Genomic DNA, 19,696 nt, shown 5'->3' with positions numbered 1-19,696 from the left:
GAAACAATGATGGTAACAATGAAGGCTACCATTTACTGAGAGCTAATTTATGTCCTAGAAGCTGTTCTAAACACTTTATAAGGACTGACTCACTTATCACAGCAGTTCTAGGAGATAGGCACCGACAGTATCTTTATTTTAAAACATGTAGAAACTGAGGCACAGAGAGGCTAGGTAATTTCTCCACAGCTAAAATGTGGAAGCTTGGATAACACCATGTTCAGTGCTGGTGAAAGTAATAACAGTGTTATTAGAGCACACTTGGGGCTGAGGGGAGAAGGGAGAGGTTAGGCAAGTTTTCAGATATGTTACTTAACCTGTCTTAAAAGGAGTAGGAATTAGATAAAGTTGGAAGGTTGAACAGAACTGGAGGGTAAGAATTTTCAAGAGGAGGGAACTAAGTAAAAGATATGAAGTAGTACCATATATGGACAAATTCTAAATAGCTTAAAAGGCAGGAGAATAGTTTATGAGGACTGGTTAAGAGATAAGGAGTCTAGGATTGGCCTAGGTTGAATGTCTTGAACTGCATGCTCATGAGCTTAGACATTAGCTTAAAAGCTACTAATAAACACAGAAGAAAAGAAAGATTATTAGTGCATCAGGGAAATGGTTAGGGGGCAAAATCAAAAGATGTAAGACTAGTTGGTTGGTTCTAACACCAGATTAAAAATTATGAAGCCCAGAATTGCTAGCAGAGATTAAGGTAAAATGTAAATACAAAACAACAAGGTAGAGATATAGTCATGGTAGAGAATCAAACTATATTCAGGGCAAATCTTGGATGTAACTCTGGAACTGACTGGCTATAATGGGTAAGGGAGAACAAGTCAAACTACTGGGCTTAGGCAATCAGGTTAATAAGTGTCATGTTTTAAGTAGGAAACACAAGGATAAGCAGGCTTGAAAGGAAAGTTTAACCTCATTTAACTCCATTTGGATATGCTGAATCCGAGATACACATAAGGTACCTAAATGAATATGTGTTTAGTAAATTTTTAGTGAAATTATATATTTATAATTTATAATTTATAATATAGTTATAATTTATAATATATAAATATATATTTAGTGAATACACACACACACACAATACACACACACAAATACACACAGTAGTTCATCCAACCCATACTAGATTGTGAGGTCTTCACAGTGACAGCCAGTCTGAATTGTGCTTCCCCATGACATTTAGTGCTTTCAAATAGGAAGCACTCAACAGATATTTGCTGAATTAAACACGATTTTCAAATTAGGGTAAAATTAGTCACGACATTTAAGTTGTCAGGTAACTTCTTTCAGCTTCTTTCACCTCCAATTACAATCACAGTTTATGACAAAAGACTATTATTTATACTCTATTCTCCCAAAACAAACAAACAAAACACCATTTAGATTTGTCAGCTAAATTTCAAAGCCCTCAGATAAAATACTTAGGAAATATATTTATTTATTTATTTATTTTTAATTTTTATTTATTTATGATAGTCACACAGAGAGAGAGAGAGAGAGAGAGGCAGAGACATAAGCAGAGGGAGAAGCAGGCTCCATGCACCGGGAGCCCGACGTGGGATTCGATCCCGGGTCTCCAGGATCGCGCCCTGGGCCAAAGGCAGGTGCCAAACCGCTGCGCCACCCGGGATCCCAATATATTTATTTTTAATATTTTTTTCATTTTGAACCATTTTAAGAAACATATTCATTTTACTTTTGAAGTGTATAATTACAAAGATGAGACTAGTTGGTTGAAATAAAATATAGGAAAGAAATGGAAACACTGGGAGAAACCTGTGCTCTGGGAGAAAAGCTTGGACTCTCTAGTGCCTAAAGCAGAGTGTTGTTGTTTAAGCAAAGTCAGAAGCAAGAGAGCAATGGCTTCATGGTGAAGGAATCCAGAATGTGTCACCCCAAAATATGACTCTGACATAAAAATTATTTTGAGCTAAAGGCAATAAAGCAGCAGCAAACCCCCCAAAACCCACCTCCTTTTCTGCATATAGGCAGGAGATACATATTTTTTCAATTTATTGAAATATAATTGGCATATAACATGCAAGTTTAAGGCCTACAACCTATTGGTTATATAAATTCTCCTTTTACTGGAGATAGTCTCAGCCTGGAGACAGCACAAGAGGAATCTGCAAAAAACATTACTACAGGAGTTTTGTCCTTTATGTTACCCTTGTAAGTCTAAAATAGTTTTCCATTGTCTTGTCATTTCTCTGCCAATCTACTGTTTTCTATATAAGCTGAAATTCTAAGCCACCATTTTGAGTTACATTGGTTTAGATTTCTCTAACATGATGTACATACACTACACCTGTTAATAAACTTTTTGTTTTTGTTAATTTGTTTTTTTGTTAAAGAGCCCCTGAAAACTTAGGAGGTCTAGAGATAAAGTTTTGCCTCTCCTGCAGTTGGTTTCCAGGGATGTCCTGTGGGCATACTGACTTTTAATTTAATCTGGACTGAAGTCTTTCCAATCCCAGACTTATGGTAGCAAATGACCAGATTTAAAAAAAAAATTAAATTCAATTAATTGACATATAATGTATTACTGATTTCAGAGGCAGAGGTCAGTGATTCATCAGTCTTATATAACACCCAGAGCTTATTACATCATGTACCCTCCTTAATACTTATCACCCAGTCACCCCATCTCCTTGCCCCCCTCCCCTCCAGCAACCTTCACTTTGTTTCCTATGATTAAGAGTCTCTTATAGTTAAAATGACCAATTTTATATAGTCTTCATTAGAGTAGTACCAAAATAACGTTCAAGCTCCTTGCCAAACAGAATGGGAAAATAATTGTGCTTTAAGAGGAACCTCTTCTATCTACTAAACATAAGGATAAATGGTGCCACTCAGGCCCTCATCAACCCTTTTAATTAGCTCTTCATCATGCCTTTAAGATTTGAATACTTCAGACTACTCATAGTTCTTTGAATAATCTGTGTTTGGGGAGATTTTTGCCCCATTTTTACAAATACACAGAACACTTTCTTCAACCTCCCTTTCAGGTAAACTACTCAGTTCAAATGTCATCAACTCCATGAGGGTTTCTCTGATTCTATTTGGCACAATTAGTCCTTTCTTACAAGGCAAAAGGAATTTATGCATATATCTACATTAGTGGTTTTCAAAGGGCATAATCTTTGTCTCCCAGGGAACATTTGATAGTGTGAAGATATTTTTGGTTGTTACAACTAGATGGGCGGTGTTACTGACATCTGGTGGGTAGAGGCCAGGGATACTGTGAGACTCCTACAATGTATAGGATTCCACTGTATACGACAATGCAATTAACCTCACCACAAAGGATTATCTGGCCCAAAATGTCAGTAGTGCCAAGGTTAACAAGCTCTGCTCTATACTTACAACCTTGTACCATGATATTTCTTGCATGTATGCCTTCCCCCTCAGAATATGAATATTTATCATGGCAACAACATGGCTTATTTATCTTTATATTCCCAGCACATTTCCTGATACATAGCACATACTCTATGAATGTTTTTCAAAAATGGAAGAAAAAAGGAAGTCAAGGAAGGAGAAAAAGAGAGAAAGAACAAGAGGGAGGCACAAACAGAGAGAGGGAAGATGGGGTAAAGATAGGGAAGAGTTTTCTCTTTCAGGAAAGCTATATACAGTGATGCCCAGACTCACCACAATATATCCTAGAAGGTATATTTACACAGCATTTAAGAAGTGAGACAGACTAAAGGAGCTTTAAGCTTTACCATTTACTAGGTGAAAGATCTTTGGGGAAATTATTTAATTTCTTCTAGCCTAAGCTTTCCACATTTTTATGTAGAAATGGTTTCACTCTCATAGAGGTGAGGTGAGTGTAAAATACAGTTGAACTTTTGAACAAAGTGGGGGTTAGGGGTTACAATCACTGTACAGTCAAAAATCCATATATAACTTTTGACTCAAAATCTTAACCATTAATACCTGTTGACCATAGTCATAGAATCAGTCAGTAAACACATATTTTGTAAATTACATGTGTTATGTACTATATTCTTATGATAAAGTAAGCTAGAAAAAAGAAAACATTAAGAAAATCATAAGGAAAACACATTTACAGTACTGTAAAAAATCTACCTGGAAGTGGAATCATGTACTTCAAACCTGCATTGCTCAAGGGTCAATCATACACACTAAGAAATTAGTACAGTCATTCTGTCTGTTACATAACATTTGTTAGACAATTTTATTATTATTATTAAAATATTTATTATTATTATTATTATTATTATTTAAAGATTTTATTTATTGTTCATGAGAGAGAGAGAGGCAGAGACACAGGCAGAGGGAGAAGCGGGCTCCATGCAGTGAGCCAGATGTGGGACTCGATCCCGGGACTCCAGGATCGTGCCCTGAGCTGAAGGCAGATGCTCAACCACTGAGCCACCAGGTGTCCCTAATTTTATTATTTTAAATAACTCAAAGAAACCAGGTTTCTAGTCTTTGTTTTCTATGTTTACTCACAAATTAAAAAAAATATCCTGCCAGAAAGAAGATAAGCCAGAGCTCTTAGTTCTAAATAAAAAAGTAGTAATAATCAAAACAATAAAACTCAAAGGAAAACTGTAGGAAAAAAGTTGGAATACATTTTATTTATGATATGAAAATAAAATGCCATTCTAAAGAATTCTTTATTCTTCATTTCCTAAAAAACAAAAGATAGATTTTTTTAAAGTGGACTAACTATAAACCCAAACAAAGGTCTAACCTACCTGCCCTGTTGCTACATAGTCTTTCAAAGGATGAAGAGCCAGGCAGAGAATATCATCATCATGACCCAGGTAAAAGCGCTGTGTGTTCTGTTGCCGATTGTAAATGACACCCACTGCTGCTACATGGTACACAATCTCACCAATTTGAGTATAAAACAGATTACTTCGACAGTCATAACCTCTGTAACTGAAAATAGAAAACATCATATAAAATTAACCTTCAACTTTTATCTGGTAAATATGGACTATAAAGAGAAGCAGGTACCTTTTAGGTCATTCAATTTCCAGTTTTATAAGATATTGAAATAAAACAAAATACAAATATCTTAAATTCCATAAACTTTTATGAATTGCTCTGATTATGAATAGCTAAATCTATGCTATAATACTGAATGAAAAAAGCAAGGTGCAGAAAGGTATATGTAGTATACTACATCTATTTTATACTACATATATTTTATACTATTTCCATAAGTGCAATATTAAATTTGTGTACTATAAAATAAAAATTGTTGATTTTTACAAGTGAAAAGGTATAGGACTGCCCTGGGAGGATGAAAAATGATGCCTGGAAGGGCAGAGCTGGGAAGATTTTTTTCTTTTTTTTGAAGATCTAATTGGTTTTATTAAAAGATTCATAAAACAGGCAATATCTCATCTAGCAAGCAGAGGCGGCTCCCTGGGAGAAGGATTTTCAAAGTGTATGCTTTTATATGCATTGCTGAATCATGAGAATATATATATTTCAAAAATGTTCAAATAATAATTCAAAAATATTATACACAACCAGAAAAAAATAGTCCAATTTTTCTAAAATGGTCAATATAATTCCACTTATAGCAACCTTTTTTTGCACTTCAAAGAAACTCCATGTATGATACGTAACTATATAGAAATACTGCGTATTTTAACAATGGAGATAAAATATTCTTACTAAATGAATCCTTTTTTAAATTTCTGAAAGCCGTATCAGTCAGGTATGAAAATGATTACTAGGTGGAGGGAAAGGGAAGCATTGAATTGGAAAATCTGCTGTTCTAGGATGAAATGTGAGATCTGTATTGCCAGATGTTCTAAGAAAATCCAGAAATTGTATTTTATTGAAATTAAAATACAAAGGCAAAATGGAGGCTCTCTAAAAGGCACAATATAATTCCAAGTCAGGATTATTTAGGGGAGATGATAATCTCTTATATTTTACCTATCTTCATTTGTTTAAAGACAAGAGATCCATGTCTATGAAAACAATGCTAAACTTTCATAAGATATATTTACTATAAATACTCATACATTGTTTATTATGTGCCAGATCATATTCTAAGTCACCACAAACACTGGCTTATTTACTCCTTATCAGAAACCCTATAAAATAGGTACTATTACTTAATTTTACAGATGGGGAAAGAGGCAAAGGGAGGCAAAGTGACTTGCTCAAAGACACAGAGCTACTAAACGTGAACCAAAATGTAAACGTATAAATAAAAAAATAGTTGTTTCATACCCATGAACAAAGTGTAATCGAATACTGTTTCCTGGAGCCCTCTCTCTTCTTTTAGAGGTACCACTTTTTTGTTTCTCCTTGTACTGTTCTTTAAGCTGAGGTAGATCTTCTTTGTAAACCTTTAAATAATATACATAAATAAAAATATTCTTAGAATAAAGATGTTCATAGATTTTTTTTTAAGATTTTATTTATTTATACATGAGAGACACAGAGAGAGGCAGAGATACAGGCAGACGGAGAAGCAGGCTCCACGCTGGGAACCCGATGTTGGACTCAATCCGGGGTCCCCAGGATCACGCCCTGGGCCGAAGGCAAGCGCTAAACTGCTGAGCCACCCGGGCTGCCCTGTTCATAGATTCTTAATGTAACTTTCAGACATTATGGTTGCTATTGATCACTAAAGTTTTAACAGTTATCTTAAAAAGGAAGGTATTTTATGAAATTTTCTTCCTTGGAAATAACAAATTTACATTTTCTATATATCACACTGACAAATATGTATTTAGTGTTCCATGGAATTTTTATACTTCCTAAGAAAATATTTTAAAGAGAATAAATGGGAGTGTACTGTGACAAAAAGCTATAGTCAAATATAATACAGGTATATTTGATATATCAAATATTTAATTATAAAAGAACTAAAGTTTTACACAAGTACACTTTTACTCTTAAAAGGGGAAAACTGAAGTAGACAAATATTTCTTGGAAAATTAAAAACCACAAAAGATAACAATAAATCAATAAATAATAGGGAGAAAGATAAATAAGAAAATAGACTTTTGGAAAAAAATCATGTGATGATAATTACCTGCCGACGGTAGGTAAGCTGAGTCTCTTGTTCAATTTCAGAATCCAGCTCTGGAACATCAGACATATCTGAATCTGATTCATCACTATTAGAGTCAGCCAGACTTTCTGTAATTTAAAAAAATGAAATATTACTTGTTTGAAGAACATTCATTTTCAAAACAGCACTGTAAAATTAATGATTAAGAGCTGACTGTGTCAACTGACATGGTAACAAACCATAAAACAATCAAATGAAATTACCTATTCAAAGTGACATAGATGTCAATAAACTGTACTACAGATTATCTTCTTCACTCACTGCAAACGCAACAGCTACTTTAAGTCCCTTCACTGGTACCCAGTGACTGCTACATCAAACTTAAATGTTAGTTCAAACATAAGTGAATATAACTTAACATGAAAAATATCTAGAAAATACTATATGCAACAAATGAATTGATATTAGATAATTTTTCTTTCTCAGAAAAACCATATATGAAACCTAGGTATTGGGCAGCCGGGTGGCCCAGCAGGTTAGTGCCACCTTCAGCCCAGGGTGTGATCCTGGAGACCTGGGATCAAGTCCCATATCAGGCTCCCTCCAATGGAGCCTGCCTCTTCTTCTGCCTGGGTCTCTGCCTTACTGTGTCTCTCATGAATAAATAAATAAAATCTTAAAAAAAAAAAAAGAAATCTAGGTACCTATCTCCCCAAGAATACATTAAATGTTTGTTTTGATAATGTAATGGTTTTATCAGTCATCACTGGGTGGATTAAAATGCATGAAAAAGTATTTTGTATTCCATACTGTGACATTTGATTCTAAACATATATGCCTAGTATTTTAATGTAAAAAGTCCACTAATAAGACACTGTCCTGTTAATTATAAGGCTAGATTACACTACAATAGTAAAATCGTTACTTTGGGGTTACTGAAGTTTTTTGACAGAAAAACTATTTAAGCAGTGTATACTACTCACCTTGGGGTGCTATGTGAAGAGCATCTTTTAATTTTCTTTCAGGAATAAATTTCCACTGAAAGACAGAGTGATCTGCTCCACCAATAGAAATAACCCACTGATAGTCATGTGACCATCTGACATTAGTTACGTGAGCCGAATGGCCAATATATTTTTTAAACTTGGCCCCTATAACAAAAAATATGCCTTTAAATTGATAAATGCCAATGCCCAAAAATATCACTTCAAACAACAATTTTTTTTCAAACAACAATTTCTATGCTTGAATCAATACGTCCTCCATTATCTTAATCATGATCAAAGGGTAAAAATATTAATTCAAAAATTTGTTGAATGAATAAATGAATGAGTCTACACTAAGGGATGTAAGTATTTCCTCTACTGATTCACAATATAATTAGTTAGGAACCACAAGGGTTGTGAGGCATTTTCTTACTGCTTTGAGAAAAGCCTGCAGCCACAAAGGCATCAACTTTTTCCATTATATGAAAATTTGAATGTTTTGGCCTGAGGACTTTTGTTTTAAGCAAAATTGAACCAGTCTACTTCACCCTGACTACTCCCAGCCCCAGTAGCCAGAGGATCCTTTTAAAATTTAAGCTATCAACAACATACTTTCAAACTTAATACAGTGACATATAAAGAGGAATACAAAACATAATCAAATGGGATTCATGCCAGGAATGCAGGTTGGTTCACGGTCAAAAATCAATGTAATACACCATTTTTCACTGAAGTAAAATATGCCCAGCTGTCCCCAAAACTGTCCCTTATTGTAGTTCTTTAAATTTATCTATTTTGTATAATGTTCTTCAGTGTAAGTTTATCTAATGTTTCTTCATAATTAGATTCAGATGGTGTGTTTTTTGGCATAGGTGATATTGGATCCTTTTGGATACATCATTTCAAGGGGCACAGTTCTATCATTAATCACATTAAGTTATATCATTTGGTTAAGGTGGTATACATTACAAATTAAATTTAAATAAAATAAAAAGGGGGTGCCTAGGTAGCTCAGTTAGCTTCTGCCTTTGGCTCAGGTCATGATCCCAGGATCCTCTCTCTTTTAAAAAAAGATAAATAAAATAAACATTTTAAAGGTGGTATACACCATATTTCTCTAACTGTAAAGGAACTACCTAACTTTGCTGTTAATTAAAAACAAAACACAACACCTGTGTGACAAGAACCATTTTTGTGGTTCTAAAGTCAGAAAACATTTTCTATATCCTGCTTAGATAGCCTGATATTTGGCAATACACACACACACACACACACACACACACACACCCATCCCTATTGGAGTATACTGGATACAATAATGTTTGGCTTAATTTTGAGAATGTTTTAAATTTTTTATTTTTTATTTTAATTTTATTTATATACATTGTTAGGAATTTTTTATTTACTAGAGAGAGACAGAGCGCAAGCACACACACATAAGCAGAGGGAGCAGTAGGAGAAGCTCCCCACCTAGCAGGGAGCCCAATGCTCCCTGGATCCGCCAGGACCCCAGCATCATGACCCTGAGCCAAAGGGAGATGCTCAACTGACTGAGCCACCCAGAAAACCCATTTTAAAATTTTTAAATTAAGTTATAAAAGGCCTGTCAGGATGGCAAAGCTCCATCAATTAAAATCTGGAGTTAAACTTTCACCTTGGCCATGAGTTAAGGGATAGCCATCTTAAAGCATAAAAGATTTGAACAAAACTCATCTAAATTACAATCTGCTGCTTAATAACAATGCTGTTATTTTAGGAACCAATTTTTTAACGTAGCTTAACAGAAGTCACTAACTTGATAGATGGGTAACTTGCCACAGTTCACCTAGGAAAGCCTAATAAGGTAAGATTTAGTTCCATTCCTTTATATGAGAATGCATTATTTGCCCATCAAAATGGATTTCATTATGACTTTCTTCAATGGGGTCTTTTAAGTACTCTTAGCCACCAGAGTCTTAAAAGGTAAAGCCAGAGATTCCAGCAAACCAAAGTCCAAGTTTTTAAGATGTACTAATGTCGTCATGTTTAGGTACATGAAGAAGAGCTGTATGAGGATCTATTAGAATAAACTATATTGGGCAACAGACCCAAGAAAGATGTAAATAATCCTGTAAATCCCTTCCAAATTATATTCTGTGACATTTCAAAGATCAATCTCTCTAGAAGAACGAACGAAGGCAGGTTAACAAAAAAGTTGTAGAATATATCTAAGAGAAGCCAATTCTTTCTTTTTTTTTTAAATTTTTTAAAAGATTTTATTTATTTATGAGAGAGAGAGAGAGAGAGGCAGAGAGACACAGGCAGAGGGAGAGGCAGGCTCCATGCCGGGAGCTCAATGCGGGACTTGATCCCTGGGCTCCAGGATCGCGCCCTGGGCCAAAGGCAGGCGCTAAACTGCTGGGCCACCCAGGGATCCCCCTCTTTTTTTAAAAAAAAGATTTTATTTATTTATTCATGAGAGACACACAGAGAGAAGCAGAGACATAGACAGAGGGAGAAGCAGGCTCCATGCAAAGAGCCCGATGTGGGACTCAATCCTGGATCGCGCCTTGAGCCAAAGGCAGACGTCCAACCGCTGAGCCACCCAGGCATCCCAGAAGCCAATTATTTCTAATTAAAGGGGCTATGTTAATAATTATCTAATAACCAGAACTGCTTATTTAACTATGATAAACAAGTATTTTAAAAGTGAACCTAGATATCATATCTTTTGTGAAATGTCTCTGACTCACCAAGACCAAGTATATCATCCTATATGTTTCCCAGATTCCCTGGCATTACCCTGTGTGATTATACTGACATTGAAATGTAATGGTCAGTTACTTGCTAATTCTTGTAATAAACTTATTAGCTCCTTAGAGAGGAGTGGCATCTTGTTTACTCTAAATCCCTAGTGCCTGGTATGTAGGAAGTATTCATTATATATTTGAATAAAGATAAAGAAAGAAAAATAAAAAGATCACATTTCCCCTTACTATGTCTGTACAGTTGAGTTGGAATGCTATATTATAGAGAAGGGAGGAAGAGTAGTGAAGGAAATGAGAGGGGATGAACATAACTCTAACTCTTCTAATTATAAAAGGATGATGTGTAAAGAATATTAGAGTTGGAATAAAAAGACTAGAGCTTAAGTGTCAGCTTGATGGCTTAATAGCACAGGAGCTTGAGCATATCATTTAACCTCTGTTGGACTCCAATTCCACTCTAACGTAAATTAGGTTATAAGCTCTCAAAGTCCCTTAACTATGAAAACTCTGGCCTATGACAGGAAATGATAAAAGAATAGTTAAGGCCTAAAGAGTATGCCATCAATTACAACTAATATCTCAGAGAAATGATTTATCAAAGCAAGCTAGAACGGTCATAGAAACTTCCCTAATTTAAAGGAGACAGGAATAATAATTCTTGGTGAGGGTAAAGTAATATACTGAAATATTTCTGTTTTGATGATCCTATTTCTTAAATAATTTATTTTATTTTAAGATTTTATTTATTCATGAGACAGAGAGAGAGAGAGAGAGAGAGAGAGAGAGAGAGAGAGAGACAGGCAGAGGGAGAAGCAGGCTCCTTGCAGGGAGCCTGATGTGGGACTTGATCCCAGGACTCCAGGATCACGCCCTGGGCTGAAGGCAGGCACCAAACTGCTGAGCCACCCAGGGATACCAAAAATAATTTATTTTAAAGCATATTAACACAAAATTAATATGAGCTAAATCTCTCCAAAAAGTTGTAGCAATTTAACAAGATTTTTTCCTATTTATGTTTTAATGACATTAATCCTCTTACTTAAATATATATATATATTTTGTTTTTAAGTAACCTCCACCCTTTATGTGGAGCTCGAACTTGCAACCCCAAGATCAAGAGTCAGATGCTCCTTGGACTGAGCCAGCCAGGTACCCTGACCTTAATACTTCTTTATAAAATATATGAGACTACATTTCTTTTTTTTTTTAATTTTGAAAGATTTTATTTATTTATTCATGAGAGACAGAGAGAGAGACAGAGACACAGGCAGAGGGAGAAGCAGGCTCCATGCAGGGAGCCCGACATGGGACTCAATCCCGGGTCTCCAGGATCACACCCTGGGCTGAAGGCAGCTCTAAACTGCTGAGCCACCCAGGCTGTCCGAGACTACCTTTCCGACCCTAAACTATAATAATATTTTAATACACAAGACAGAACTATTCATTAAATAAAGGAGATAAACAGATTCAACTACACTGAAGTTAACAACTGGTCAACAAAGGATATAATCAATAATTATTATAATAAGTCATTATAACAATTATAATAAGGTATTATAATAATTATAGTAAATCAAACTAGGAAAAGACATTTGCAACGCATAAAAAATACAAATCATTTGTACCTGGAATATGTGAAAAAACTTCAACAAATTCATAAAAGAAAATTCTATAGAAAAACAGGCAAAAGATAGCAACCTGTGTCTGACAAAAGAGGAAATGCAGAAAACCAAAAAATAATGGCAAAGATGCTCAATCTCAGTAGACAGATGTAAATTAAGACCACAAATTAGATTTACACAAATTAGTAAGTGTGGCAATGCCAAGTGCTGAAAAGGACCTGGATCAGCAGGCTTCTTAAGATGGTATAACCACTTTGGAAAATAATTTGGCATTTTCTTATAAATTCTCTATGATCTAGCAATTTCACTCCTAAGTATACATCTTTGAGAAACTTGTGTATAATAGCAAAAAACTGGAAATGACCCAGATGTCCATCACGGGAGAATAAATGCATGAATTATATCATATATTCACAACACAGTATTTTAGCACTAGGAAGAATATACTAGAACTACATACAACAATATGGGTGAATCTTAGAAAACAAGTCCCATGCGGATCCCTGAGTGGCTCAGGGGTTTAGCACCTGCCTTCAGCCCAGGGAGTGATCCTGGAGTCCAGGGATCGAGTCCCACATCAGGCTCCCTACATGGAGCTTGCTTCTCCATCTGCCTATGTCTCTGCCTCTCTCTGCCTCTCATGAATAAATAAATAAAATCGGAAGGAAGGAAGGAAGGAAGGAAGGAAGGAAGGAAGGAAGGAAGGAAGGAAGGAAGGAAGGAAGAAAGAAAGAAAGAAAGAAAGAAAGAAAGAAAGAAAGAAAGAAAGAAAGAAAGAAAACAAGTCCCAAGTAAATTTCTAACATAAATGTTTTCTGTTTGATGTTTGTCCAATGAATTTTCTTATCAAATCTAAAGAAAGATTTTTACCAGATATAAATTTTCATCTGTCAAGAAGTAGAAAGTCTTTGACAACTATTAACAATGATGGAGGTGTTAGCTTACAGCAACCGTCTTCACCTCTCCAGCCTCCCACACTCCTGCCACCTTACCCTTTACCATAGACCACATACTGCTGTCTGGGAAAAGTATGATTATTTGAGAGAAATTACTGTCAAAAGCAAAAGAATTTAGATAGAGGATAATAATGGGGGGGGGAAAGGAGAAGTAACGCTTTGGTCTAGGATTCAAGAGGGCTAAATGTGGAAGAGGATCATTCTCATTGAGCTAATCTTATACACTCTGTGTTTGAATGATTCTACAATATAAGCTATTTCTATTATTTAACTTCCACATTGTGTAAAAGCTGCACTCCTTGGAATGTAACGAGTATTTACTTATGTGGTTATCTAACATGTGTTAGTACAGTAGACACATTATTTTCCCAAACTTAAGTTGGATCAATAGTACAACTTAATGTATGAAAGAATGTACAACTTTGTTACTAATCTAAAAGATAATTTTTCTAGTAATACTGCTAACTTTATGCAAATATGTAAATTCAGAATCTTAAAATATTTCTGTTAATTCTTTGAAGATGCAGTAGTTACATCCTATCTTCTGTTCTCCCGATTACTTATACATGGTCTTCTCAAGCTAACTCAACAAGTACCTAGAAATAAAAAACCTTTATTATAAAATAGATTTCTCACAAAAATCTAATAAAAAGAAAAATAAGGAAAACAATTTATATTATTGAAGCAGTGACTGGACAAGACTAATTTTCTGAGACTTCAGTAAAATATTCCCACAATTTAGATTACTATACATTTTTAAAATGAAGAAAAATTGGGGTGCCTGGGTGGCTCAATTGGTTAAGTGGCTGCCTTCGGCTCAGAGCATGATCTCAGGGTCCTGAATTGAGCCTTATGTCAGGTTCCCTGCTCAGTGGGGAGTCTGCTTCTTGCTCTGCGCTCCCCTCTACCATCCACTCATGTACTCTCTGTCGCTCTCTCAAATAAATAAAATCTTTTTAAAAAAATGAAGTAAAATTATCGTGCAACAAAAATACTGTCAATAAGCTGCAAAACATAAAAATTGCCAATAAATCCCATTCACTTGACTAAGAATGCTCAGAAAATTATTTTTGTCTTTGTAAAGAGTTTGCATATGAAACAGTGAGTAGAAGCAACATCTAAGATCAGGATCATTGTGATTAATGATTTAATCATTAATCAATAATGATCATGTGATTAATTTCACACACCTTCTAACTAAGCAGGTCTTATTTTGAGTCATAATAAAATCTGTTGTGCCTGGTTAACTCTCATGTCCTGGCTATGTGGTAGGATTCAGAAACAGGGTATTTTAATTATTAGAGAGTTAGCTAGCCTTTATTAACACACTTAGCATTACTTATGGATACAATTTCACAGGAACCTAGGAAGCTGACGCCCTGCAAGCAGGAATCAACAACATGGTACAGGTGGCAAGATGTGGAATTTACCATTTTACTATAAAGACACAACAGAAATGCTAGCATAGACTTCTGGGAGAACTAGGCTCTTAAGTTTGACATCAATGAAGTATCTATTTAAATACAATTATTCCAGCTATTCCCATAATCACCTTTTACTGAACTGCATTTTAACATTCATCCAAAAGCTTTTATCAATAACCCAGTAAAAATTATTACTACATTTGCTACAGACGTTAATGCTCTAGGAATACGCTCACTGCACTTAATCTAAAGCTCCATACTGTGGGAAAGAATTCTTTGAAAACTAAATTTTAGAAAAAAACTTGCTTTCCCTGAATAGTAAAAAAATGCTTTGATGAGGGGCACACCTGGCTGGCTCAGTTGGTACTCCTGATCTTGGAGTCATAAGTTCGAACCCCATGTTGGGACAAGTTTAGTGAAACAAACAAACAAACAAGCAAACTGTGTGTCAACTATAATCAACAAGTTTAAAAAAATAGCTATGGTGAAAATTATTTTGTGCCCCACTTTCCTTTATTTTTGTATCATTCTGTATTTTGTATTGCTTTGGTTTTCAGGAAACTAATTTCCTGATACTAATTTGTATATAGTTATATAACTATTTTAGTACTTATGGACTTGTTATAAGCTGACTCAAATATTTTATGGAACAAGGCATGGAATAAATAAGTAACTAATACAGTGTTTCATTTAATTATCTCCAAGTCTATCAACAGAATGGTTAATATTGTTTGAGATCCAAGAGAAAAAGGTGATACAGAAAATGTGTAGAAAATAATCAATAAGACTCCTTATTTTACTTACTCTGTTATACAAAGTATACAAATGTTAGAACAATATGTTACAGATTTAAGCAAAAACACATGTGTACATGAAAACCAACCAACAAACCAACAGGTTCCAAACTGTAACCTGAACTTGTATAGCTGACTACTTCATCAGAATTCTTGAGAAAAAGGAATATAAAAAATGTCTTCTCAAAGATCTATGTTCAATGAGTTAAATGATTAAAGGTATTAAGTCATAACAAAAGTATATAATCATCATTGCATAGTTTGACTATATCAAACAATTCTGGAAATGGGAAAAATGATTCTTTAAAAAGAGAGAATATATTAATCCATTCATAATACACAAATTCAAAAATAATTTTCTAATAAAGATTTCATGTCCAAAATAAATAACAATTATTTTTTGAATTGGCAAAATAAAATGTAGCTAATTTTGCTCATTTTCATGCAACCCTTCACTAATTAATCAGTACGTGTATTCCAAAAAATATAAACCCTGGGATGCCTGGGTGGCTCAGCGGTTAGGCATCTGCCTTGGCTCAGGTTGTGATCCCAGGGTCCTAGGATAGAGTCCCACATCGGGTTCCCTGAATGGAGCCTGTTTCTCCCTCTGCCTGTGTCTCTGCCTCTCTCTCTCTTTCTGTCTCTCTCATGAATAAATAGATAAAATCTTTAAAAAATATTTTATTGACCTCAAAATTAATTTTCTACAAGAACTTAAAAATCTTAGGATGCCTGGGTGGCTTAGAGGTTGAGTGTCTGCTTTTGGCTCAGGGCATAATCCTGGGGTCCAGGATTGAGTCCTGTACCGGGATCCTTACAGGGAGCCTGCTTCTCCTTCTGCCTATATCTCTGCCTCTCTCTCTGGGTATCCCTCATGAATAAATAAATAAAATCTTTTTAAAAAAAAGAACGCAAAAGTCTTTTATAACAGACTTAATAGTATTTTGAAAAGAAAAGATACCTTTTCTCAAACAAGGATATCGGAATAATTTTATAATTCCATAGTCATCAGCTGTAACTAAAACTTGGCCAATGTAATTTCCATCTACTGAATTTATATCATTGATATCTGAATACTTGGGCCAAATTCCATTTACTTCAAGGCCTGAAACACATGTCCATGAAGCCCAATGAACACCTTTTATTTCTTCTTTGTTTGTCACTTCTTTTCCTCCTAGAAAGAAATCATAGTCTTAATTTAAGAAGTTATTTAATTTTATTTTTTCTCAAGCATAAATTATACTAATATAGTAAACTGCAAAGTTTGAATATCTTCCTACTACAGTTAAAGGAGAGTATTATGAATAGGTAGGTGAATATGGTAAAGAGAGAAGAAAGTTAAATGCAAGGAATTAAAAAAAAAAAGCCACTACCAAAATTATAGAAACACACACAAATTGGATTCTGATGCAGCTCAGAAGAAGGTTCACTTATGTGGAGAATAAACATGAACCCTATTAAAAATCATGCTAGATTAGTCACAACAGGGTAAATTAGAAGAACAAGTAAAAGCTTTAAGCAAATGGCATGTCAGTTATTAAATAAGAAACCTAAGAAGAGGTATGGTTGTGAAAAAAAAGAAAACCGAAAAAGACCAAGAAGGAAGGATGAGCAAGGAGTAAATACATTTACATTAGAGAACAGAACTTTTAGGATTTAGTCACTTTTCATTACATACAGATTGTTAATGAAAAACATATGGGGAGATGCATTAATTTAATCATGCACCTAGTCTTATAAATTGTTGGAAAACAGTGACTAATTCATTAACTATCATAATAAATGAAGTACTAAAAGAGTATTTTGATGGTTGCTTTTATTCTTTTAAAAAATCTTTGATGGAAACTCTGGTTTTTGAATTTAGTTTGTTAGCTATATAATGGATGTCTGCAAAATTTATATGAGGTAACTACAAAAACCCTCAATTTATTGTCATACTTTTTAGCAATTATATTTAATTAGTTCCAACCATAAAAATGACATTTTGACTCTCTTATATATAACAGTAGGACTTTACCAAATACTACTCACATAGCATGGGATTTGACATGAAGTAGGTCTGTCTTAAGATTCTCCAGGCAGTTTTAATTTTGAAGGATTAAAATATAAAGGATTTCAATATAATAGGGCAGCCTTATAGAAGATCACAATGCCTGAAATATTAGCTCAGAACTTCTTTCATTTCCTATAATCATATGTATTTTATACTCTGCTTCTACTCAAATTCTAAAATATTTAATAGGCACTAAAAATCTACAAATTACATATAATTTATTAGAAACTTTTACCTGGCATTCTATAGAAAAGTCTTTTCCCATTTCCATCATTTGTCTGTAAATATCTACTGTCTGAGGACCAGTCCAGATGAGTGATGAAACTAAGTGATTCAACACATTCCCCCAATTTTTTATAACGTTGTGCAACGCCATAGATATCAACTGAGCTGTCGTTACACCCAACAGCAAGGTAAGTCCCATCTGGTGAGTATTTTAACTCATGAATTGCCTCTTTCCTATCTTTAATGTGTACAACTTCAGTCATGTCTCTGTAAAGAAAAAATAAGAATACATGAAAACAAGAATTAGTTCATTTTCAAATGTATCTAAAATGGCTGGGAGGCTACATCAAGTATTCATAAATCATAAAGCAAATATACATGAGACAAATATTAATTCAGGAACAATTACTTTGTTGAACAGAAATATATGAGGACAACCCATGCTGGAAGTGGAGGAAAGTGCTGAATTTCAGTTTTTTAATTACTTTAAAGTAGTTTGAAGATTCAAAGTAAGTTTCCAGAGTCATACAATAAAGGAGAAAAAGTCACAGATTTTTTTGATGAAGTTCCTTGGAAATACTGAGTTTATGAAAAATGCTTAATTATAAACACCATGATTTTGAAATAAATTTTTGTAATGAGAAAAATGTACAAAATTATGTTCAGAGGAATTGATTTGTATTATTTCAGTAACACATTTGAATGAGAATTTTTATACAGCTACAGTAGTTATTTTTATTTCAAACTCTTTGGCCTTTTTTAATAGAATACAAATTCTTCCCAATTAGAGACAATGTCAACCAGTAAATTTAAACACTTTTTTCACTGATGCCTTATAACTGAGTTTCCAAAATAATACAGATATTGGCAACAGCCCTACAAATCAATAAATACTTAGTTTAACACCACTAAACTTCCAAAGTTGTGGAATTGGTGGGGAGCGGGAGAAGAGGGAGGCAGTGAAGAAGAGGTAGGAAAAGTAAGAATTCCTATTTCCAATTAGTGCCAAGAGCTTTTCTCCATATAACCTTGGCATCACCCATCTGAAATGCTCCATGTAGATAATTTTTTTAAAGCTTAAATGGGTATTACTCAATTGTTAAGGTTTCTAAGTGGACAATTTAAAACAAACTCAATTTGTTTTTTTTTCAGCAACACCTACTAAGAACTGAGTTTTAGGGACATTTGAAACAAAGATGAATTCATCTTGTGTGACAGATGGATATAAAGTAATTCTACCTTTCCAGTGACCCCTACAACACCTTTTTATTTTAATAAACTCTATGCATCTGATTTCCCTTCTTCCGTATTTATCCATCCACTTGTATTTACAAGGAGCAAGATTTTTAAGAAAACATCTAACGTACTATTTGATAGTTTTTACTTTTTATGATTTATTAAAGATTTTATCATTCTAATCTCAATCACAAACATTAACTTAAATATTCCCTGAAAATTCTTCAGAACTATTTTGATATATACAGCATTTTTTTCCCTAGAGACTTAACTGTTTGCAAGTAATGAGAGAAATAAGTGTGGCTTATGTCTCAGGCTGTCTCTTACTTTCTGCCACCGTGTCCTTGTTCACCAACACAGACACACACACACACACAAAGTGAGCATGCACATGTGAACATACACACAACTCTTAGACTCTTTTAGAGTATGTATTATGCTATTTATGACATCAACATTACAAACTGTGACTTCTCTCATGAAGAAATTTGGCAAACCTATAGGAAAAAAGACTATTAGAGAAAGTGTATTAATTTTTTAAAATTTTCAATTAGGTCTTCAGGAAAACTGAAATGTAGGGATGCCTGGGTAGCTCAGTGGCTGAGTGTCTGCCTTTGGCT

The 19,696-nt window shown here is 34.3% G+C and overlaps 1 protein-coding gene across 3 annotated transcripts in view; it reads right to left on the bottom strand.

Annotated features, from left to right (window-relative positions):
• EML5 (EMAP like 5) overlaps nucleotides 1–19,696 on the bottom strand; it is a 184,044-nt gene that overhangs the window by 97,179 nt on the left and 67,169 nt on the right. For all 3 annotated transcript variants that reach the window (XM_055303744.1, XM_055303745.1, XM_055303746.1), the window contains exons 9-14: nucleotides 17,851–18,107; nucleotides 16,524–16,736; nucleotides 8,017–8,184; nucleotides 7,055–7,161; nucleotides 6,244–6,362; nucleotides 4,743–4,929 (exon numbers count right to left, since the gene is read on the bottom strand). In XM_055303744.1, coding sequence (XP_055159719.1) covers nucleotides 4,743–4,929; nucleotides 6,244–6,362; nucleotides 7,055–7,161; nucleotides 8,017–8,184; nucleotides 16,524–16,736; nucleotides 17,851–18,107 — 1,051 coding nt within the window. The remainder of the gene's footprint in view (nucleotides 1–4,742; nucleotides 4,930–6,243; nucleotides 6,363–7,054; nucleotides 7,162–8,016; nucleotides 8,185–16,523; nucleotides 16,737–17,850; nucleotides 18,108–19,696) is intronic.

Source organism: Nyctereutes procyonoides, unplaced genomic scaffold (assembly GCF_905146905.1).
Source record: "Nyctereutes procyonoides isolate TBG_1078 unplaced genomic scaffold, NYPRO_anot_genome, whole genome shotgun sequence".
Taxonomy (NCBI): Eukaryota; Metazoa; Chordata; class Mammalia; order Carnivora; family Canidae; genus Nyctereutes; species Nyctereutes procyonoides.
Note: the sequence above shows the minus strand (reverse complement) of the source record. Positions and strands in the feature narration are given on the sequence as shown.